The 24188-nt window shown below is 36.1% G+C and overlaps 2 protein-coding genes and 1 pseudogene across 5 annotated transcripts; all 3 read right to left on the bottom strand.

Moving 5' to 3' along the window:
- Window positions 1-104: 104 nt before the first annotated feature.
- DGK1 (diacylglycerol kinase1) lies at window positions 105-9695 on the bottom strand. Of its 2 annotated transcripts, XM_011089014.3 has the most exons (9): window positions 9331-9695; window positions 6617-8102; window positions 5348-5714; window positions 3482-3558; window positions 2394-2513; window positions 1971-2135; window positions 1535-1672; window positions 1084-1252; window positions 105-671 (listed from the first exon to the last, which is right to left on the bottom strand). In XM_011089014.3, exons 2-8 carry the CDS (start codon window positions 7799-7801, stop codon window positions 1103-1105), a joined length of 2202 nt encoding a protein of 733 aa, XP_011087316.1. In that variant the 5' UTR covers window positions 7802-8102; window positions 9331-9695; the 3' UTR covers window positions 105-671; window positions 1084-1102. The 2 variants fall into 2 exon arrangements, with proteins under 2 accessions (XP_011087316.1, XP_011087315.1); XM_011089013.3 differs by lacking the exon at window positions 105-671 and having other exon boundaries at window positions 916-1252; window positions 9331-9693.
- A 2222-nt stretch (window positions 9696-11917) lies between these two features.
- On the bottom strand, window positions 11918-19187 carry LOC105168847 (uncharacterized). Of its 2 annotated transcripts, XM_011089010.3 has the most exons (8): window positions 18876-19187; window positions 17655-17812; window positions 16470-16572; window positions 16179-16372; window positions 15960-16067; window positions 13687-15848; window positions 13230-13302; window positions 11918-12343 (listed from the first exon to the last, which is right to left on the bottom strand). In XM_011089010.3, exons 2-8 carry the CDS (start codon window positions 17688-17690, stop codon window positions 12188-12190), a joined length of 2832 nt encoding a protein of 943 aa, XP_011087312.1. In that variant the 5' UTR covers window positions 17691-17812; window positions 18876-19187; the 3' UTR covers window positions 11918-12187. The 2 variants fall into 2 exon arrangements, with proteins under 2 accessions (XP_011087312.1, XP_020551756.1); XM_020696097.2 differs by lacking the exon at window positions 18876-19187 and having other exon boundaries at window positions 16470-16583.
- A 474-nt stretch (window positions 19188-19661) lies between these two features.
- LOC105169388 (putative late blight resistance protein homolog R1A-3) lies at window positions 19662-22978 on the bottom strand (annotated as a pseudogene). Its single transcript, XR_016066874.1, has 2 exons — window positions 20161-22978; window positions 19662-19836 (listed from the first exon to the last, which is right to left on the bottom strand). The product of XR_016066874.1 is annotated as a putative late blight resistance protein homolog R1A-3 (transcript).
- Window positions 22979-24188: the final 1210 nt, after the last annotated feature.

Here is a 24188-nt window from a genome sequence, read left to right as displayed (position 1 = left end):
GGTTTTGTAATTATAAAAGATCCCTTGTTAGACTAAAAATAACATTTACCTCCCACGATCTTGTAGTCTGAAATCAATGAAAAGATAAAAATGTCTTTATGGAGTTCAGATAAAATTTAAATAATATTACAAATAATTTTCATGGTTAAGGATACAAAGTATCCTAAACTAAAACTATCACCATTTGGATACGGAATGTGCCAACGGTTGAGCATTACAAACAACATTATCTTAGTAACACAAATCCCCGTGCACTTCGATATTTACAAATTTTCAATGCGCTTACCACTTGTAAAAGAACCAGAAGAAACCAATAGTCAAAAACTTGCACGCAGTGAATACCCCTAAACATCAGTGAGGACTGGGATGGAGTTTAAGTCAACAAACTGACGAGGGCATGTACCTGGATACCTACTGTAAAGCACAATGGCAGCAACCTGCTTGACTCCTATGAGCTCAAAGCAGTACTAAATAGCACTCATTGGAATTACCTGAAATCCCCCTTCTACATCCATTGTAAGGGAAAGACAGCCAAGAAGATTTCTTGTCAAAGCTAACTAGAGGAGCGTACATAGGATTGATTAGGGTTTTGGAAGAGGTCACAATGGGATTGCAGGAGGGAAAATTTTCCACAGCTAACCGTTCATCACTCAGATTTATATGCAGAATATCTGCCAAAACAAAGCATAATTCAGAGACAAAATGCTACATGAAAGCAATTGCAAATTCCAAAGTGACCAGACAAGGTGACCGATCTGATAGTACCAACATATCAACTGTCCATCTCAATGCCAAAAGCTAATAGGAGGGGTTCACCACTAACAAAAATAATGGAAAGGGATGAGCTGTTAAAGATATAAATTTATGGACTCGTCTTATCATCTCAACTCCAAAAGCAAGGTAAGGATATAAATGTGCCAACACCACCAAAAAACTGTTTGCATTGATAGACATTGGGTTTGTATACCATTGTAAAAGCATTATTTCTTGTGAATGTTACATATCAAACAGATGATACAAGTGAAGAATGAAGCAGATTGTGGAATACAAAATCAAGCATTTACGCTCAGTAGACAAGCTTACAGCTAGAACTTCATAGATTCTAGGATAGCCTCAGTGCCATTTCTTGAAGCAGCGCCCGTTTCTGTGATGCATTAATAACATGATTGGTTTCAGCATTCTCAAGGACGTCAGTGATAATTGCAGCTGCGTGACCAAGAGGTTCTTCTGCAGCTCTTTTCAACATAAATGCCTGTATCATGTGATTTTTATAGTAGTATGATAATAAACAAATAATGTGCATCTGAAAAACACAAAACTGAATGTAGTATCACATTCAAAAGTGAGGGACGTGTGCTAGTCAAGTATTGCTTCATCAAAGACTAATGTTGTAAAACATTGGGTATCCCAATAATAGCAACCTGAGTTAATTTTAAGGCATATTGGGACCCTTTTATATCTATTTTTCCTGCTTCTTACTTTGTTTAGAGTGGGGGGGCGGTGGGAGGGGGGGGGGGGGAGGAGGGAGAGAGACCTGTCCATGATGCGTGATGGTTAATGTACAAGGTTGCTGAAACCATGGTTCTCCGTCTACTTGAACTGGAAAGCCTGCAAAAAGCTGGATTTTAATCGACTGTCCCTGTGCAAGCCTGCGTGCTCGGGATAGCCCGACCTGTCCACACAGAAATTAACCATCTTAACCTTATGAATTCTTCATGGAAAGGGAGTATGATATCTCATCTAAGAGTCACAAGGTCCTGTTTTCAGTTACAAATTCTTATGCATTTCTATTCAAACTACTTTAAGAGGGGACAAAAAATGTTGGTCCAAATACCAAACAGAGCTCAATCCAATCAAAGTTTCAAAGATGTTTCATTCCTGCAGCCACAAAATCATTATCGTACTATAATAGTGAAATTTTCCAGACACATTGCTCAGACATAGCCCCCAAAAGGTGAAGCCAATCTTACCTGCAGCTTTCCCAGATGCCACATACTCGAAATGCTTACAACCTCGAGCACCTTGTCATGCATGGATTGAGGATCAAAACTATCATAGTTCTCATCTTCATTATGCCACAAGTCAACACCACCCATATAACTTCCAATATTAGCTACAAGGACACCTTCTGCATCCTAAAATAATGAAAGCAAGATCATATTTTCCATAAGATCATTGCGCCACAGTTGCGCCATATATAGTGCTTTATATATTAAGATAACTTTACACGAAGAAGAACATAAGAACAAGAAAAAATGAAAACTGAGAGATGATAAACAGTTTGAAGGCAAAATTATTTTGGAAGTAACGGAGCTTGCAAGGAGTGGAATTAGCTAAATGTCCAGCTAAATCAAATAAAATTGATGCCTCTATGATAACTTCGCTGTACCCACCTCAGGAACCTCAATTTCAACACCATCAACCTCCACACGGACTTGCCAAGGTAAGTCAGCAAATGACCGATCCATGATACTCTTAGCACCTTCTCTAGCATAAAGAACTTTATTCATGAACTGCAGTGAAACTGATAGTTATTTCAGCCCTAAGTGAGGAAAAATAAACAATAACAAGAAAACATTTAAATCCTAGCCTTGCAAGCAGGCAAATAGATGCGTAACTCCAGCACTTACATAATCTTAACAGTTCTTTAACATTCACTTGGCTGAACCAAAATATTCAACAAGATCAATGTGTAGATTGACTGGGAAACATGTTTTCCAACTTTTTCTTCTATGCACCACTGTATGTGTATGTGGTTTTCCAGAGCATGAACATATAATTTACACGTAGCACATGTTGACTTGAGTCTGAACCCTCAAAAACGAGGACAGAGGGATCATAGTTTTCCAGCAACATGTAGCGAAAGTTTATGATACACTTGCCTTCCCTCGGAGATATAGGGGATTCTATATCAGAGGCAAGTATATTGAAAGTTGACCACCTTACGTAATAATATATCAAGTCCAAACAATTTCTATCCAACTTGAATAGAAATATAGCACATATGATAAATAATTGCAAACCTAGTTGCCAGCAGTCCGAATGAACATTCAAAAAGATATTGACCTTATATTCAAAAAGATATTGACGCCAAATAGGAACACATTCTGAACTAGCAACAATGATTGCGGTCTAGTTCTATGTCAATCAACAGTATATATCAACTTATCATGTGATATTCTTCAAACATATTTAGCTATCTGCTGCTGTCAGAATTTGAGAAAAATCATACCATTAAAGATAGCAACAAGAACAAAGATGAGTTTGATGCATGAACAAAGCAAATCATAAAGTCTCTATTTCTTGCAGACAATACTTAGAAAAATCAAGGCATAACTTCGCTGCAATATGTATGCAAGGCTCTTACTAAAGGTAAAAACATAAACAGTGTTATTTAAAGAGGAGAGCATACGATCAACATCACTAGTCAAATATAGTTGCCTAACACATCTAAATGCCAATTTTGCACAAACTGATCTACCTGGTTATAGAACTTTTCTGGATTCTCTTCCCTCAGATTATGGATTTCTAGAGCAACCTTTGCGTCACATCCAACCCCTGCAACAATACCGACGATTCATAATTATTCAGCAGAACAATATTGAGTGTAAAATATATGTTAAGGTCCCAAGAGAAGTTATTGATGCAAGTCCATGCATATCACCATCAAAGCCTCATCTTTACCATATATAAAGACATCTTCCAAACCATTACACGCTTAGCATATGTTCTCTAAAATACAGATAATAAAGCAAATTCATTCAGAACCAAAAAAAGCCCAATGAAACATTGTAACTATCTTTGACTTGTCTAAGTGACTTCAAATTACTTTAATTAGCTCTATTCTCTAAAGTAAGAGTTTCATGATCCACTATTAGAGATATCCTAAAATTCTTGTTTTTTTATAATAAAAACATAGATAATCTTTTCCAACTGTTAAGTTTTACCTTGACCTCTTACAGGAGATAAAGTAGCCTCCTTGCATGTTCTGGCCAGAAGAGAGGAAGTCTTGTTCATTTGATACTTTTTCCATATCCACCAGATCAGGTAGACTATTTTTATTTTCCTAGCATTTATATCTTTTATTGGCATAGTTTATGCCATCTAAATAATTATATGTTAATGTCAAGGTTAAAAAGCATATCTCCATACTTAATTGCCAAAAGAATTTAAATGCAATTATTTTTTGGCATACCCTTTACCAGAAGTATGAAAAATTTTGGTTTACAACTTTTCTGAAAACAGTCTGCAAAAGCTGGGCAAAAATATAACATTGCATCAAACTCCACAACGCAACACTTCATGAGAGCCAGCACCTAGTAATGGATCCAAGACATAAGCTTTTGGCGAACCCAGTAATTGTTAGTAAGAGATTTGAGAAAATTTTATGACTATGTATTCAAACTATTTCAATTTGATAGATATATACACTCACTGCAGCCACTGACTCATATTTTAATTGGAGATCGAATGAATTTTTGTCTGCAAAATTGTTTTTTTAAAACAAAACTAATGGTTCGGTCAAACTTACTTTCAGGCTCAGAACACCAAGTGATATGTCTATACAAGAGTCAAGAACAGAGCAAAATTTCATAACAAAGAAGATGCTAATTTTTCAAACTTGGTGGTGGCTAAAATTGCAGATTAACCCATATCACTCTACACCATACATCTGGTTATAAACAAGAAGGGCTTAGAACAAGAACATATCTTCCATGTCTCAAAGGAATAGTTGTGGAAAATCTAACTAGATCATCCAAAGTAGAAGTCAAAGGCCTCACTACCCCATACTCCCAGTCCTTTGTAGCAGAATCAGAAAAAAGTACCATGCTTAAGAAGGAAGCAGCAAGATGCAATGTGGAAAATATCCTGCAATACTCTGTCAAAATGGTCGAATTTTAAGTTTTAGAGGAGATTTACTGAGTAATTTAAGACATTACGAGAATGTTACTTATGCCTTTTACTTGATTTTTGCACTGTCAAAAATAAGGTGCAAGGTTAAAAAACGTTGCTTCATTCATGATATAGCTTGAAGGTGGTAGCTCATGATTAACCAAGTTGATGCAGCTTGACATTACCCTAAACTCACATTACTGCAGACTGCTCAATCAGCAGATCTTCATGTAATGTTCAGGCCGCCTAGTGTTCCTTCATTGACAATGTTCCAGAAGAATAACACTCCCCATTGCTCGATTAAAAAGAAAGAAAGAACTCAAAGACAAAGACAATTTCCTAATGAAGAAACAAGTTGACCAAGGTTAACCACTTTGACCAACTTGAAGTTTAAGTCATGTTGGCAACACACAACTGAACCAAATGTAACCGAGAAGTAACAATCTAAACATACCAAGATAGTTGTTCATAAACTTAGGGGGTCGGAGTGGCTTTCCTTGCTGGTTTGAGATTGATACCTTCCACCGATCAAGAATGGTAACTGCAGCATGTTCTATATCATGCAAAAGTGTGCAAAGGCCTCCTTGCCTCTCAACTGAACCAAGACCAGCCCCCCAAGAAAGAACCCTAGCTAAATCATTTCCTGTTCCTGCAGGAAGAATGGCCACTGGTGGAGGAGAAACAAAATTTTGCTTGTCTATGGCATCCAGAACCCAGCCGACAGTGCCATCTCCTCCACAGACTAGAACACGGAAATGGGGCACCCTTCTAAACAAATAGAGTCCAGTTTCTGGCCCCTGTGCAGAGCTTAATTCACAAACCTAAAATTAACATGAAGGAATTAGTAAATTCATATACAAAGAAGCTCAGAGACAAATGATGGTAGATTTCTGTAAAATAGAATCAACTAAAAAAGAAGGCCTACTCCAAGAAAAGACACATAAAATATCTAGGCCCAAGAAGTCATACAAATTACTATGAAAATTAACCATCTTTATTTCTGTTTCAATGTACAACTCTATAAATTATCAAAAAGCACCCAACATTGTATCTACCTCCCCCAGCCCCCTCCAGCAGCATGAGCATGCGTGTGCCTTCTTTTCCTTCATTACACTTTGCAGAATGCTATTGGAACATATTTAACCCTTTTTCAACTTTCATTTACAATTTTGTTGCAAAACAATGACCGATAGGAGGATTTATGGGTGGATAAAGAACCCTGATTAATTTTCAGTTTTTCATGTCATTCTATTTCTCGATGAGTTACTCGGCCTTGTATAAGGAACCAGGTCCCAGCTACCAGCAATGACACACAAGCAGTAAATCAAATCAACTGCTTAAGAAGTTTCATATGCAAACATGTGTTCTACAGAAATGGATAGAACAAATGGTGAATTAGTCTTCCCCACCTGAATGCAATGTAATTTTATAGGAACTCGTTTCATTGTTTAAAGACATCCGATGTAGTGTTAGCAGAGAGTGTATACTTTATCCAGAGCTAACCACAAAATATAACTGCAGTTCACAGCTGAGATTTTCTCATACAGACTTGAATTTTCATTAGTTATTAAGCTTGAATTATCATGACTGAGCAGACATTTACATTACATCATTGGGCAAGTGGTGACTGAATCTAGATACACATTTACATAGTTAGGCTTTATTAATGGACATTCAGTCAAAATGCCAGCTAGAACAGAAGCTTCTGTTTAACAGCTCTAACCTGTACAGGATTCAGAAGAATGTTGAGTCTTTGCCTGAGTGAATCACCCCGTTGAGCTCCACTCTTTTTGTTGATGAACACTAGCAAGGGCCTTGCCTCTGGAGGCAAATCAATCAACTCGTATGTCTGTCTCATGCCTATTAACTGAAACTCATCCTTTTGATTAATTGATGAACTTCTCTTGAAACTGGGTGCTTTATCCATCTTTTTTCCTTCTCCGTTTTGTTGTTGATTCACTTCCTCCATATACACAGGGCCATCATAATGTCCTTCTACTTTATTACAACTAGCACCCTTGGGACTGGTTGCTGCGACACTTTCTGTCGACGTATCACTCATATTGCTTCTATTTCCAGTATCAGCAGTGGTTTCATATCCATGTTTATACTTTTTGCTTTGACTTCTGATGCTAGCACGAACAGATGATGCAATCTCATTGGCTCCATGGGTAATGGAGCTGAGAAATCCACCAGAAGAAGTCCTATTCAATTGCTTAACATATAGGGGTGAGAGGATAAGCCTTCTAAAAGGCCCCAAATCACACACATCACCTGTTTCATTAAACATGCTACCATGACATTCAACATGAACTAGGCGCTGACACCATAAGCAACACCATATCGGGGATCCCCCAAGAAAAGAACCACTACATGGCTCCTCACAGTAGCTGCAAAAGGAAGAATCATCGGGTTGATCCGTTACCTCTGTCCATTGTACTGCCCATTGATGCAAAACATGGTCATAGCCAAACATTGATACACACTTACAATCCTTCTGAGCATTAGCAGAGCAACTCAAGTGAGCTGCTGCACCACATATGCTACAACGGTGGATAAAACTATCTGAAGCAACCATTGGGCCAAGAGTCTGTGAAGGAGATACAGACTCTAGGCATACACAGCAGTTCAAACTTTTTCCTCGATTTACAGACTCTAAACCCCAAATATGAGGTGCCTGCGGAACCTTGTTCCTTGTTTTAGGATTTTTCTTCGACCTGGCAATGGCTTTCATCCAACTTAAATTAATATTTCTTCTCCACTGGAAAGCTGTATACAATATAGTCGACATCCCTATCAGGCCAGCAATGAAGCAAGATATAATAAACAGATGAGATTCTGCCATTTCAGCTGGATTTTTGCTTATCCAGCTGGCAATAAAAGCTTCAGGTTCCCTGAACTCATCCATTGCTTAAATTCTAGTCACTGGCTTCTGCTCATACGTGTACAAGCCAACCAGGTCTCTAATAAGACATCGGTCAGCAAGTCCCAAGTGAGGCCAGAGAAGGCTTGTGCATCAACATGCCAATTCTCACGTACTGCTTGCTAGAAACTTCAACTGTGTTTCTCACATAAACCGTCAAATGAGTTTAACTCCACTCTTCCAAAAAGCCACTACCATGAAGCTTTCTTTCTACGGATATGTTGCATCGATTTTCCTATGTCTGCCATTCAGCTAATCTTTTAAGGAGTACTGCAAGGACCTTTAACTGTGAAGATGTAACAAATACAAACACCTTAGTATTAGACAAGTCTTCATCGGAATTCATAAATTAAAATCTAAATGTTCAACAAAACTTGCAGATTGTAGGAACTAAAAAGAAGGTGAAAGTGTTGACAAAATTCTGCATCTATAATGCCCTTAACTAATAACAAAGTATAAATCCAACGTCCTTGATTTTGATAGTTTTCTGAAAATGTAATACACGTATAAGAGTTCAAATATATACCACAACAATGTCATTAGTTACATGGATATTACATAATACTTTGTCATTAAACAAAGAAAAGCAGCATAACCCTGAAACTCTAACTATGCAGCATATTCATGTTCGGTTTAGCAAGAATGACGAAATGAGACAACCATGTTCAGTTTACTTTAACCCAACGAGTTACATGCGTAGATGGGAGCATCACTACAAAGTGTAGCTTGGACAAACTACATGCATCAACATAAACCATAAAGACTTCTTATGCTGGCCGACTTGGTGAATACTTCATTTCATAGTTCTATCCAAGAGTGACGAATTAAAGAAACCAAAATCATACCGCAAAGTAAATTCTAGAAACACTGCGGTAGCACATTTTATAAACCATTTTCATTTCCTATATCGGGTGCAAGCAATTCCCAGACCAACTAGCAGCGTAACATACAAAAAATATGCTTGAAGTTACAAAGAACCAACTTGCCTTGATAAAATACACCTCCATTTCCATGCTCCTACCTAAGGTTAGGGCTAAGTGCAAACTGAATGACCAGTCATTCTGGAGATACAAATCTTGATATTAGGAAAGAATTTTCCAGGAAAAAGTATGACCAAACTTGTCAAAATATCTCGAACTCACCAACAAATCCCATTTTAATCCAAAGGAATCCTGATTTTACAAGTATTGCAAACTAAAGTTCATTTTAAGCTGACTCAAGTTCACTCACACACAAAACAAAAGACCTCCGCAACGCACCCCATTTCCAAATCAATATGGCCATAACTAACAACAAGCAAACCTGCAATTAACCTTTCAATTCATCCTACATCAACCACAAATTCGAAAGGAAGCGCCATCAAGCTTATAGAGCATTTAAACACACAGAAACAGTTAAAAAAATACAATAACCAAAGTCATTAACATAAAGACAATCTCTTTTTAAAAAAAAACAAACACACACACACAATGTTTCTATCAGAAATAATAAAAAGGAGAAAATCCCAAATATACCGAGAGTACTTTCGAAGAACTCAAGCCCGCTGATGAATACACGAAAACCCTACACACAGATATCCCGACCAAGCGTCCCTCTCCAGTGATCAGAGAAATCAACGACAGAGCCACTCACATATATATATATATATATATATATATATAAAAGCTAAAAACTCTGCATCAAAAGGCGTGTGAAACGTATTTCTGTAAAAAATTCATAGGTTCTGAGGGAGAGAATGATATCACAGAAAATTCAATTTTGGATGGTGTACGCCATATTGATTGGAGATTCTGCTGAATCGAGATTCTCCGCGAGAAGTGTGTTGGAATTTTGGGGAGTGATACGTGGCTGCATATATAAAGGCAATTCAGTGTGGAGTGGGTTCCAGTTCACTACACTCTTTCCAATTTCATGTTACTTTTTTCCAATTTCCATAAATAATGAATTGTTCTATAAAGAGAAAGAGATCAAAGTTATACTTTTTTGGTCCCACATTTATACAATTAATTATAAAATTATGAATTAAAAAATATATTTAATATTATGAATTCATAATTTTATAATTAATTATATAAATATATATATTATAATTAAATATTTAAAAATTACAAAGAAATTAATAATTTGTACAATAGTTATAAGTTCAGTTTGGTCTGATGACTCTAGTTAATTATAAGAGAATTGATTTTAAATACAAAGGGTATTGATTCCATAAAAAGTAAATTATTTATATAAATTGTAATCGCATTATAAAATTAAATATCAATCTTGTCATATATTACGTAACATTTTATAATCTAATTAACCTGCTTTCCACATGAAGAAGTAACAAACTTTCAAATAATCTAAATTTGTTTAATGTGATGGAATTTGCTGAATCGGTTAAGTTTAATCAAATGGAGAAGCACATTTTTAAGTGTACTGACGAATTTAACCACGTTAAGGAAGTCGAAAGAGTTTCTCTCTTCCTTTTCTTTGGTCGTGTAATATTTTCTCTCTCTTCTCATCCTGCTTATTTATTAAGTAAAAGCAAATTTTAAGAGTGTTAAATATAATTTTTTCAATTATATAAAATCTATATATAATTATGCTAAATTTTAAAAGAGAAGAATATCATTATCCATTAATATTTATGCTAATTAGTAATTACTATATAATAAATCAACCACTACAAATAAAACATATCAAAATTTATTGATTGATGAAATTTAAATTTATAATACCTCAACTATCCGTGCAATATGGAAGGCCATGTTCTTTGTAAGTTGAGGAGCTGGAATTTGGGCATAAAGTGGTTGCTAATTTTGTGGGGTCCTACAACAATAAATGATATTATTTTATTGTCCCGAGTCGATAAACTGAAGCCATTAGATTTGGTTTTGATATTGTGGGCCAGGGTTTGGGAGTTGGAATCAGTGACACTCACTGCACCATACCACATTCACATTGGTGTTGCTGTGGTTCCTTACTCTGCTCCATGCGGTGCTGGTGCTGGTGCATGCATCTGCTCTTTCATCGTGTTGCTAAATTTGTGATTTCATCTCCTATTATATTTTTGTTAAGATAAAATTTATTTGGAGTATGTGATAGGGATTGAAATATTAATTTTGTTAAGATGGATTGAGATGAGATGCACTTTACAACCAAACATAATTATCTTGTATTAGAGGTACAGGTACGCGTGTCACCCTGATACCGTGTATGAAATGTTCTAACAGTAATAAATTATGTTCTAATTAAAAAAATTTATATTTCATACTTAATTTCTTTTAGATAAAGAAGAAAATTGTAGTATATTAATAATAAATTGCTTAAGACAAGTAAAACTTGGGATTAGAAGAGAAAAAATAAAGAGAAAGTGTTCTTCTTTTTCAAAAAAAGAAATGGTAAAAGATAATTTAAAATGTCATTAGTAACAGACCAGAGACATTTAAATAAATACAACTATTTAATGTTCAATTATAAGTAAGTAGCATCATTACTTATGGCAGTTGTTGGGCAAGACAAAGTAGATTAGGCTGCAGCCTACAGTAGTGAAAATGCTACTGAAAGAGCACTAGGTCAAGGGCCCGATATATATACACTACATGATAGGGTTACCAAATTTAACGGGTGGGTGCGTCCCACTACGTTTGGTTCAACTTGTCGAGTTCAGGTTAAAGGATTTAAGTTTTCATTTTCAGTGGAAAATGTATATTTAATTTTGTATAAATTTTCATTTGAAATAAAAATATATTTGAATTGGCTAACGAAATTGAATTTTGTATTGAATTGCAATGTTAAATCAATTTATCAATTTAATAAAACCTAGCTTAATTTGTAAAGTTGAGACGCTATGATCTTTAAGGTCATGGATGTTGTCTACTGTATAATATAAGTTATTGTCTACTATGATAGTAGGTATTATTGAGCAAATTATGTTATTGTAATAATTTTTGTTAGATATTGATGTTGACAAAAATAATTTTAATTATAATCGATTTAATTTCAAAAACAAAATCGATATAATTTCAAGATGACAGTTGAGAGTATCCTCTTTTTGACTTCCTCGCGGATTAAAAAGAGAAACTAGTAATAGCTACACAGTCACATTCAAGTGGATAGCGAAAGGAAACCAACTTCAAACATAAGCAATCTAGAGCTCGGCAACAGCTGACGGCGAAGGCTAAGAGTAACTAGAGCTTCATAACTACAGTCCAGACCCCCAAACTTAAAGAGTGATCATTACTTACAACAACTCTATACGCATACTAACGTCGAGCAAAGCGTTACTTACAATATGCCCAAGCCAATGTCTCGGACGGTAATTTCATTGGCGTGGTCAGCATGGAAATTAGGAGACTGCACAAACTCCAGCATACGCACAGAACTCTATTTTGACTTTGGGGTTCCTTTGCACATATTCCTCCATTTATCTTTAAGGTCCATCGTAGTACGGCTTTGCTCGAATACATTGGCCCCAAATTCCAGAATTTTCTTCCATGGAATAATTTTGTCGTAGGGGCTACAGTATAACCGCATTCCCTTCTGTTTCAGAGAATAACGCAAATTATTCTTGAGCAAAGGACTGAGCAGCACCAATCACAAAAAGAAAAACCTACAGTTGAACTAGAACTCTAGCTGAATTTTTAATTGTAGAACCCCAATTTGCCTTTTATTCACAAACAAAAGCTCTACAATAAAAAAGTTGTATAGAGAGAGTTCTAATGATCAAAAGGATTTGATATACAATCTTACACATCCTATTCTCTATGAATCCAATTGCTTGTCATATCATGTGGAAGCAATGCGTTCTTGCACTTCCACTGACATGGAAGTCATACTTCCGATCAAGTTAAAAGATCGATAATTTATAATCTTCCTTTCAATGCCGAAGCAAGAGGAAGAATTTATAATATTTCCTATTTGTGCTGTCAATTGACAATTCTTTTATCTCTAATCTAATCAGCAAAATAAGTAATCATCCAAGCAAAGGCCGAATAGCGGTACTGCTACTGGGCCACATTTACATGGTTAGTAACTGGTGAAATGGGTTTCCCCACCATAACCCAAGAGGACGGAAGCTCGGGTGTAATAACTGAAAAAACCTAGATCCTGACAGGACAGTATGCTAATATTTATATTTATTCAAAACAGTTCTTTACTAAAAGTCGAAGGATAGGGCAGACCTGTTGATGCAGCTACATAGACCTTTTCTGTTATTTATTGTACTAGATAGAAAGGAGCTTTGCTTTCTTAGGACATAATAGCTGAGAATATAAGCATACAAGGAGACAAAAGTAACTTTAATTTGCATGAAAACCACGTGACTCCCTTCTATTGTACTTGTGCATTCGATTCCAGATTTGGAATTAGCAAACGAGATGACAGCAAGGAGATTAAAGGTCAGTATATTGAGAAAAATAATTTGTACCTTTAATGTTTCTTCTTCTGCACTTGTCCATGGGAGTCTTTTCCGTCTCAATTGAGGAATTGCTGGATATGAGCTGCAGATTAAGAGAAAGATCCTCATGTTGTTCTCAAGTGGAAACACAATCTATATATCAATGTTCCAAAAGTTACAAAATTTGAGTTATTCAGGCTGGTATCATTATCAGACAAACAAGTACCATGTACAAGATTATTGATCTGAGGACAGAAATCTAACTAAATGCCAAGAAAGATTACAAAAAGACACTTATGCTTCTGACCTGGGTAAGAAATATAATCAAAACAAAACTTTATGGATTAATACCTATAAATTGACCAATCATTATTAACCTTTAATGACCATGGCTTTTCTTAGTGCACAAGTGACGTCTTTCAATGAGTATCATCTCTTTGAGATAAATAATGGCAATATAATCGTATTGAGGAAGAAAAGGACTTACCATTGTTTTTCTTGCTTTCGAACTCTTATAAAATACTTGGAGACACTAGAATCTTCATTTTCTTCTTCAGGTATTTCTTCTGAATCAGTAGAGTGAGAACTTGGTGAGGACTTGTTTTCATAAGGTAAATCTGTTTCTGGTGGACATTGGACCTCCTTCTTGGATCTGGTATTGGCATGTTTCTGTTTCTCATTCACCTCAGGTCTCCTTGAAGCCTGGAAGGATGTACTTTCACCCCGAGATTTACGAATTGCCCGTGCAGCCCTCTGGTTTCGTCCATGAACTTTGGGAGATTGGGATTCTTGCCTTGTTGTTTCCCCCCCTTGTTTGTCTTTACTCAAAGTTCGAGCTAATCTATTGGTTGAATCTACAGCTTTTCCTCCAAAATGGGGACTGTTACCAGGGTGTTCTGAAGGCCCTGCTTGTTCAAACTCCAATCTCTTCCTATGTTGACAATTACTGACCTTTTCTACGACATCTCCCTTGTTAAGTTCATTACTTTCAGGAAAATCATCATCCTGTTCCAAATGATCTTGCTTTAGCCTGCATGATCTCTGAGATGGTTCCTTCTTTTCTTTTGGGCTCCCCAAGCAAATAAAAGTTGCAAAGTCCTTTCGCGCCAAGGAGACCTTTTTCTTAACTTCCATGTACTTTGAGATTGCTTGAGAATATGCACAAAAAGGGCAGTAGAATTTCCCCTTTGTGTCAAAGGTTGCATCAGAACCGAAACAGCTCTCATGAATCACTAAAGGGCAGGAGTTAGAACTACAAACCAGTAATTTTCCACCCTTATTACACTTCATGCAAAGATTTAGCTCTCTCCAATCAGTTGTTGCCAAAGAATCTTGACTGTAGGTGCACTGGGAGCTCAGAAATCTCCTCTTTTTTGTATCAATATTAGACCTCTCATCATAATACCCATCACTGTCACTAGAAATATTGACATCTTCTACAGCTTCATCGACATTCTGGTCATTTCTTAATAGAACATTTTGCTCAAATTTATCCATGTCTTCATTAGCAGTTGTGAGCCCATGGGAACCGTTCTTATCCCCTTCTGCATTCTCGCCATCAGGATCTGGACTGGGTTCAAAGTTTTCGTTTGGCACTTCAGTGCCACTACAAGCAGCATGCTTTTTTTGGGGCAAAACTTCATCATGGCCAACAAGAACCTTTGATGAAATACACTCAATATAACCATCTCCAGGAGGTACATTTCGTCCATCAACCTCTACAATAGTCTCTTTTCCTAAGCTGCACCTTTCTTCCTTGTCCCTTTTACTTGTATCTGAAGACAGATTTTGATCTCTCAGATTGGTTGTTTCCAGGGAATCATGGCTGTATGCACACAGACGACCTGGAGAAGCATTATTGTTTGTAGCAATAGCAGTCCTGTCATCATTCTTCCCATCACTATCACTAGAAATATCTTCAACTTCACCAACATCGAGGATATTTCTTTGAGTATTTTGCACTTTATCCACATCTTCGGTAGTTCTTTTGGAGTCACAAATGCCTTCCTTGTCACCTGTTGCTCCCTTCTTGTCATTGGCTTGCTCCTGTTCCCCCTCAGATTTGTTATTTGGTTCAGTGTCAGAATGAGGAATCTGCTTTTCACGAGGCAAAACTTCATCAGTACCAACAAGCCCATTAGAAGAAGTACTCTTACTATTATCACCCTCAGGAGGTCTATCTAGTGCCATTCCCTCAACATGAGTTTCTCTTCTGGAGCTGCATCTGTCTCCTCCATGGTCTTGCAGGCATACTGTATCTGCCACTTGTGTATCTATACCTGCTGATGTTAATCTCCCACCTACATGTTGTTCACTGCAACCGCGGTCATGCTTATACTTCTTGACGGATAATATACCGGTTTCACACCCATTCTCCGACAGGATATGATCTTGACAAGAGTTTCCTCCTGCATTTTCACTAGTCGCTTTTCTTTTCCTGTTAACTGGTACTAAGTTTTCATCAGCCAAATCTCTATTCAAGAGGTGAATATCATTTGTACGACATCCTTCAAGTCTCTGTTTCATGCCATTGCAGTCACCATCATCCACCTGGGCCTCATGCTCAGGTTGATTTCTAACTGGCAAACCACTTTGTCCTTTCAAAGATGCAAGAAAACAATAGCTTCCTGTCAGAATTGCATCCTTTAGCTGTTTCAAGGAAAGCAGAGGAAATTAGAACAAAGTAAAAGTGAAGTCAAGAAATTTAGAATTCCTGTTACTTAAAAGTGCAGCATATAAATGTAAAACAGTTCCATTCACCTGTTGTAGAGCAGATTTAGCCAAGGTAGATCTTTTATGCTCTATAAAAGGCTGAAGATCCCACTTCATTATCTCTGGTCCAGCACGTTTAGGATGGGGTGGAGGCATCTGTCAGTATTTACATAAATTATGAGAGTAGCAGTTCCATGGTCAAACATTTTTCTTGGCATGTTGTCTTGCTTAATAACGTAAATTCTGAAATACAAACATGTGAAGTACCTCGGTTAATATTAGTCGGAGGACATCCTCACAACGGTCAGATGGATTTAATCTAATTTTTTTACTTGAGGCAGAAGATACAGGATTCGCAGGACCACCTTGAACAATGAAACTCTCTAAAATTCTCAAGGACACTGATTCTCTTGCATTATTACCAAATTCATCAGATATTTCTGGCGTCTTCTCAAGCAAATCTACGACCATGAATACGGAAATCTCAAGTCTCTCATTAACAATTTACAAAAGCCATAAACTAAAATTTCCACCAAAATAAGGCCACACCATGTGTACCTAGTAAAAGAGATGTATCTACTCGATTAGAGTGTGCTAGTGTCTCGATGACCCAGATCCGTGGAAGAGGTGATGTACAGGAATGCTGGCAATCCATCAAAGACTGTTTCAAAGCTAAAAAAAAATACCCTGTTATTCATAAGTGACTTTTAAGATGTAACAAAAGTCACATTTTAAGGTATGTGCAAATTAAATCCTCTAAAAGATAATGTCTGGCCAAATATGCAAGAGAAACATGACATTACGGCACTGTAACTAGCAAAAAACAACATTGCCGTGCAGCGCATACCAGAACTGGATCATCAAAATAATTAATAACACAAAGCAACTTGAAACTTTATTCTTCGCAATTGGGTGGCAGTAAGATTCAAACTCAAAACCTCTTCATTAGCTTGGTTCTAATAACATGTTGAATTTCCACGTCATCTAAAAGCTTAAACTATGAGACAAGAGAATCATTTAATATTTAATACCTCCAACACCCGCAATTCTTTTCTATTTCTTCTTTTTCCTAGTTAAAAGTCTTTGCTTGAGAAGTGAAGCTGGTTGATGACACTCTCTAATGCACGCCTACTCCAACAGACCCCCAATTATGCCACTCTTATTTCCATATTCCATGTAAAGAGTTCCACTGAGTCATGTATTTTCTGAATAAAATCCAAGTATTGACTACTAGAAAGCTTCTTTCTCAATAAACGAGATCTATATAGCAGATGGTTCATAACTAGCCAAACATGAAGGTATAAAAAATAAGTATGCATGTTAGATTTTCCAAAACACCATCAGTTAAATATATGATAATCAGCTAGTGCAGTTCCTTTTACATAAACATCAATATTCACAAAGGCATTTCACCAAATGTATTAGGAACAAACTTTTCTTAGTATATACCAAGAGAAACCAGAATATTTCTGTTATCCTACCATAAGCTTCAGACAAGCAATTCCTTAGGCATGTAGAATCATTCAATTCTTTCATAAATGTCAATTGGAACCAGAATGTCAACCATCAACCGCCACCAAGTAGCAGATAAAAGTCTGGCATTGTCAATACCATTTATAAACAACTCATTCAGCTATCTTTTTCTTCATTTCAGGAGTGCAACAGAACAGTCATGTGACATACAACTTTAACAAAAAATCATCCCGCTGGTGATACCAATAAATCAAACTAGATGAGTGTTACCTTGCGATATCTTGGTGTGTTTCTTGGATGGAACATGATGCACCTCTCATGAGCGTTTTTCCCACCTATCTTTCACCAAGCCAAGTGAATTTGATACAAGCATCTTTCCTATAAGAGAAGTGCTAGCCAAAATGCACTCTTTGCTGTAATTTTGAAGCCTGATTTACAATATAAGCACTCCAGCATAAAAGCATTATCACTGAGACTATTTTGACTATTGGGATATCAAGTAAAATAACTTAGTAATTATAAAATAATGAAACTGAATCTCAGGCATTACAAACATACAATCCATTCTTCCTGCTTTTACTGTACACTTAATTCATATTTCCAGAAAATACATCCACACGACAAACAAGATTTGTTTTCTTTACATCACTTTTCCAAGACTTTTCACTAATATAGAGACTCAAATCACTTATCCTGTTCTCGCTAGTATCAACAATTTTGCCCAAATACAGGTGAAGTTCTTCTTTTTATCTCTCTTGAGAAATAGAGAACTCAGGGAAGATAATAACACCACAGTTGAGAGGAAGCTATGAAATGTATAAATCCTTTTACTCAAACAAAAAGTCAAATACATGGAAAACTAAATCTGATCATATTTCTTACTAGCATAGACTGGTAGGTGATCCCGTCCTCTTGGCTTGTACCACTAAGATGCACTCACTTGAACACGTGCTCTGACAAACTACACAAAGCAGAGACACTGCTAACTCCCTAATTCCACATTTCCTCATCTATTTTCATTCTCCTAATTCTCTTACCTCTAATTTCAATTCACCTTCAACAAGCATTAATCAGCTTCTTCCATAATCTCCTATCTCATGAACATATATGATTCCTTTTCGTACTTATCATCCTATGTCTTTTTCCTTCTACACTGCACAACGATAGATATACTAAAACATCCCTCCACATTTCCCTTCCTCTTCTAGAAATTCCTCCTCTTCCAACCTTCCTACATCACTCAACACAGCACACAACAAATTTAATTCTCCTCTTCTTCCATATTCGAATATCTAATCTTAATTAGTCATAGGATCCAATTTCGTCCCCAAGGTACCATTTTAACTACAAAACATCGAAGAGCACACAAAAATTCATCATTGTCTTCCCTGAGAGCACATGAGTGTAACATATCATTAAACAAAACACATATGCACATGAATACACTAGAACGAAGCAACTAAAAACGACAAGACGGCGAGAAAAATTCACCGGAAAATAAGCGAACTCTCCAGAATCTCGCCGTTAAACCTGCATGCTCAATCTGGAAGTTCTACCGATCGATTTCCTATTCGCTGTAATCATGGAAAATTACAGGAACACTCCGAGAGTGATTGAGTTAAACCTGTCCGTTCAATCTGGAATTCCGCCGCTTTTCGATTTCCGTAGTTGTAATTATGCGTCGAACATGTAGCCCGCAGGGAATTGCACCTTCGCTCTATCGCTCCCAATTTGGGTGCTCGGCCCGTTTATAGGTAACGGATGTCCGCTACTTGTCTAGCTCTTTTATTTCATTTTTTATCTTTTTGTTTCTTTTTCGGCCAGTTTCTTTGAAGTTAAATTATTTTTAGATATTATAGTTTGATATATTCATTATAATTTATAATATAATTATATATTGTTGATTTCAGCAATGTTGATACATATGACCCAAAATTTAAACTTGGCATGATATTCTTTAACAAAACTGAGTATTGGTTGGCTGTCCATTCCTTTGCAATAAAAATTAAAAAGACACTTAAGATAGCAAAAAATTTGCCCTTATAATATTTTTTTATTTTTTAAAAAAAATTAAAAACTTATAAAAACCAGATATAGTGGATGGAAAATTTTAAAAATTATAAAAAAATAATAAAAAGTAAGAAAATTTTTAAAAAATAAATAAAATTATAATTTTTAATCCATATGGATATTTTGATCATTTCACCACAAAAAATAAATGAAAATCTAACAGATTAAACTAATTGTTAGACGATCATTAACAATGAGAACAAACAATTTAAATATAATATTAACAAAATATATACAAAAGAAATTAAACTTTGCTTTTCAGAGTCCACAAGAGTACTATCTACGCCTCATGCAACCGAGATACGTACAACATTTTACATGCCAATCGAATAAATATTTGTGCAGACCAATTGCCACTGCATCTACACGTTCAGGTTCTTACCTGCAGCACACACAAAAGGAAAAATGTGAAATGCTACTGATCATAATTGGAACTAAATCAAGGATAAATTACGTTGGGTTTTCTTAAAATTTGATATAATTATATTTACTTATTTCTTACTTAAAAAATTACAAATATCCTCTAAAATTAACGGCCGTCTAACAAATACCCTCTCATGACAACTCAATGTAGAGGGTATTTGTTAGTCGTCTATTAATTCTGTGCAATTTTGTAATTTTTCGAACAACGATTAATTATTTATAATTATGATAAATTTTAAGAAAACACATGATAATTTGTCCTTAAATCACTTGAAGCGATTACCTTCCCTAGAGAGGTGTTGCGACGAGCCTTGAAATAATCATCATAGGAATTGATACGAACTCTAAGGCCTTCGTTCCCCAAGCTTTGTTGTTCCTCTTGTATCAGCATTGCTGAGGCCACAGCAGATGAGCTACATTCAAACAACTCAATCATTTCAAGACTTGCAACATCTCCAATTCCTTGAGGGATTGCTTTTAACCAAGAGCAAAAATTGAGACACAAGTGTTGAAGTTGTGGAAAATGTGTAGGATCAGCACACCAATGCTCTAACCGGTTTGACTCAATGAGCAGATACTTTAATTTAGTGAATTCCCCTTCATTTGGTTTTCACACCGATCCCTCAAAGGCATTATCTCTCAGTTTTAGCACTTCAAGATTGGGTAACGAACCAACAACAATCATTTTCTCCCAAGAAATTCTGCAACCACTGAGAGTCAGCTTCTTGAGATTTGGAGGGAAAGCGAGATTTAAAGGCAAAGGTTGCCTAGCTGAAGCATCCCTGGTAACGAAGACGCACTTCAACGTTTCAAGTTTGTGTAGGTAGATGAAGTTGTTGAACTCATAGGATGACCATTCGGTGAGAGTGTCGTGGACGTATGAAATTCCCAACTTCTTTAGATTCGGCATGGTTTCCAAGACTTCCTTGGTGCATTTCAAGTTGGTTACATCTGAAAGTGTTTGAAGATTCTCCAGAACCCCTTTGATTTCTTCAAAAGAAGAGGAACGCAAGAAGCCTCTTTCGAACATAAGATGCCTCAGTTTTGGCATCTCCCATATGCTCGATGGTAGATATAAAGTGTCGTCTGGGTGGAACATGCTGACATCCCTTAGATAAACAACTAAAGTTTGAAGATTCCGGAGTTTGCGTATGGATGCAGGCAACCATAGCTTATTTGTATAGCAAAATGCAAGGAATTCTAAATGAACTAACTCCAGTATTCCAAATGGAAACTCACTGAACCTTATTGTAAGTGCATTCAATACCTTGAGCAGTCTAAAACTCACAATAAAGGACACTAAGTGATTACTGGAATGAAGATCACAAAAATAAACAAGAGAACGGAGATACGAGTCATGAACAACGTTCAGGGGAAGCAAACGATCAGAGTGAATACTCACACGCCGCTGATTCTTTCTATCTTGTGGAAAACCATGACTCTGTGATTTCATTATCTGAAGAAATTTCTCATCCCGAGCTTTTCTCAAACACAATTCCCTCAACATATCATGGATGATTAAGGTTTTAATTTCACCATTATGCTTTCTCCTACGAACCTCAACAAGACTTCTGTTGATAAGATCACTCAAATAATCCTCTGCCAACTCTTCGAGACTTTTAGGGGTTCTAGGTTTTATGAATCCCTCTGCAACCCATTGCTTGATGAGTTGGGAGACGAATATCTCATAATCTTCGGGGAATACTCCCATATAAAGAAAACATGGTTTCAGATGATGGGACAAGGAATTATAACTTAAAGATAGTATCTCCATAAACTGATCGCCATCATTTCTAGCCATGGCTGAATAAACGTCTTGCGCAATGTGCTCCCAGTTTTCTCCCTTGATGTCTCTAGAGAGGAGGCCACCGATCACAACAATTGCAAGTGGAAGCCCTCTGCAATTTTCTGCAATCTCACGTCCAATTTTCTCCAATTCATAAGGGCCATCCTCTTGTCCAAATACCGTCTCACGCAATAGATCCCAACTTGCTTCTGGGCTAAGAAGGCTCATGTGATGAATAGAGCTTCCAGGGTTGGCATATACAGCCACTTCCGACTCACGAGTAGTTAAAATGACCCTGCTGCTATTATTATCATCTGGAAAGAACCTCTTGACATCATCCCAGGCTTTGGTGTCCCAAACATCATCCATCACGATGAGGTACCTCCTACCCTTCAAATTTTTGTACAGACGATCAGCTAATTCTTCAGCGCTCTTCTCATGCACTTCACTACCATCCTTTCCCGTGGAATTTACGAGAACCATAAACACATCTTCCACGTGGTAGTCCTGGGATACAACAACCCAGGCACGAGTATCAAAACGATCCTCAATAAGCCGATCATTATACAAATTTCTTGAGAGAGTCGTCTTGCCAATACCACCCATCCCGACTATCGAGATGATGTCCAGGTTAGACGATCATCCAGCTAACCGATCTTTAAGGTGCAACAAGTCTTGGTCAAGTCCCACCGGTGCGTTCTTGTTACTGGCAATAAATCTTGATGAACCGACAGCCCACGAATTCCTTGCACCCGGGGCTTCTTCTTTCCCATCCTTGATCTTAGACAGTGCTGTCAATATGGAAGCAAATTTTTCTTTCACCTTCCGTAAGCCTTTGTGTTTATCCATGTTCATCGACGTATCACATAGATGGATGGCAGGAAACATATCTTGAAGAGCCGAAATGATCTCCCAGAAACAGCTACCAACTCCACAACTTAGAGATTTGGAGAGCTCTGATTGAGTTAATACATGGGATTCTATGATATCTTGTGCTTCAAATGATGCGTTCCTGATTTTCCCTTCCAAATCCCCATTGGATAACCTGTTTTTCCATACAGAATCTTCAAGAATCCCTAGCAAATAACGAACCTTCTCAAGAAGATTAGATGGGATTTTTTGCATAGGTTGAGGGGATTCCTCCAGCGTTTGCAAGAATGAAACAAGTGCAGCATAAGCCATCTTCTCACCTCCTTCACCACACACACACAGAAACAATAAGCACACTATAAGTTGTTGAAGCCTGTTGGCAGCAACAGGAGATCGTCAAGTTATGTTCAGCAATAAATGTAAGAGATAGTACTAAGTTTGGATAATCTTAATAAACACAAAGCTGGCAATTCGGACATCTTAGGAAAACTGTGCACAAGAATGGATTGAACATTATAAATCATTATTAGGAATGGAATTTATTACTAAGCAAGTTGCTGTCTGTTTAACTCTTTTTTTTTTATACTATATATGAATTCATTATATGATTCAAGACATTCAAATTCAAAAATTAATTCAATATATTATTAATACATATACGTCCAACCCAAATAAAAAACAAATAAATTATTATAAAAATAGACGTACAAACATTCAAAAAATTTAAAAATCTCGTTGTTATTGCAGCTTAATTTGTGCGGCATTCCTCAAGTTATCTAATGCAATTAGTCCAAGTGGCAGATATTCAAATGTATTAACTGAGATATTTGAAAACCACAAGAAAAATAAAAATCTGTAGTTGATCGATTTGTTTGAAACTTATTGAGTGTGTGTGAATTGCGCGTGGTTTGAAAAGAAAAACAAAATAGTATGGGAGGTCAACTCTTTTCATTTATAACATTATGATCTAAATCATTAATATATTTTATTTATCTATACTAATATAAAAAAAAGAAAAGACACTTTTTACTGATATACCAATTTTTTTATTGTGTTGATAATATCTTCAAGTTGATTTTCTTTGCTTTTTTTTTTAATATTTAAAATATGATATTTTGATTTATATATTTTATTATTATTTATAATACATTTTGAAGCATTGAAGATTATTTACTGTATACATATAAAGACAGCGTGCCACATTAATTTTTATCTATACTATTATAAAAAAAAATATTCTATTTATCATACTAATTTTTGAATACTCAAATTTACCCATTCATGCATTTCTTTCTCTCAAAACAAAATTGGGTTGGAATTGTAATTTACCTCTTAATTCATTTTTTTCTTTCTATCCACTACTCCATATTTTTCTTCCACACAAATTTTTATATATTTAATAAACCCATAATTATAACTATTTCTCTCTCATCTTACCGGTATTTCTTCTTCTCACAAACTTCTTTCTTTTACCTCAACTCATACTATATTTGTGTCATTTCACTTGATGCTATATATGCATTAAAATTGACCAAAATATATTAAACACATTGATTAATGTATATTAATATTTTTGATAAATTACATTGACATTCCTTGATATTAGGTCAATTTACACAAACACCCCCTATTTTTTGTAAAATTACAGCTACACC

Source organism: Sesamum indicum, linkage group LG8 (genome assembly GCF_026168435.1).
Source record: "Sesamum indicum cultivar Baizhima isolate 11 linkage group LG8, ASM2616843v1, whole genome shotgun sequence".
Taxonomy (NCBI): domain Eukaryota; kingdom Viridiplantae; phylum Streptophyta; class Magnoliopsida; order Lamiales; family Pedaliaceae; genus Sesamum; species Sesamum indicum.
The sequence above is the reverse complement of the archived record's forward strand: the minus strand, read 5'-3'. Positions and strand labels throughout refer to the sequence as shown.

Bases quoted from the DNA above. Each gene is read 5' to 3' on its own strand.
- LOC105168847 (XM_011089010.3), bottom strand. From the start codon at position 17,690: ATGTTCCATCCAAGAAACACACCAAGATATCGCAAG. The intron at 15,849-15,959 runs GTGAATGGAACT...TCCTTGAAACAG, and splicing joins CTAAATCTGCTCTACAACAG to CTAAAGGATGCAATTCTGAC. The intron at 13,303-13,686 runs GTAAGTCCTTTT...CTTAATCTGCAG, and splicing joins CGAAAGCAAGAAAAACAATG to CTCATATCCAGCAATTCCTC.
- DGK1 (XM_011089014.3), bottom strand. From the start codon at position 7,801: ATGGATGAGTTCAGGGAACCTGAAGCTTTTATTGCCAGCTGGATAAGC. The intron at 5,715-6,616 runs GTTAGAGCTGTT...TGTTAATTTTAG, and splicing joins TTCTTCTGAATCCTGTACAG to GTTTGTGAATTAAGCTCTGC. The intron at 1,253-1,534 runs GTCTCTCTCCCT...CACATGATACAG, and splicing joins CCATCACGCATCATGGACAG to GCATTTATGTTGAAAAGAGC.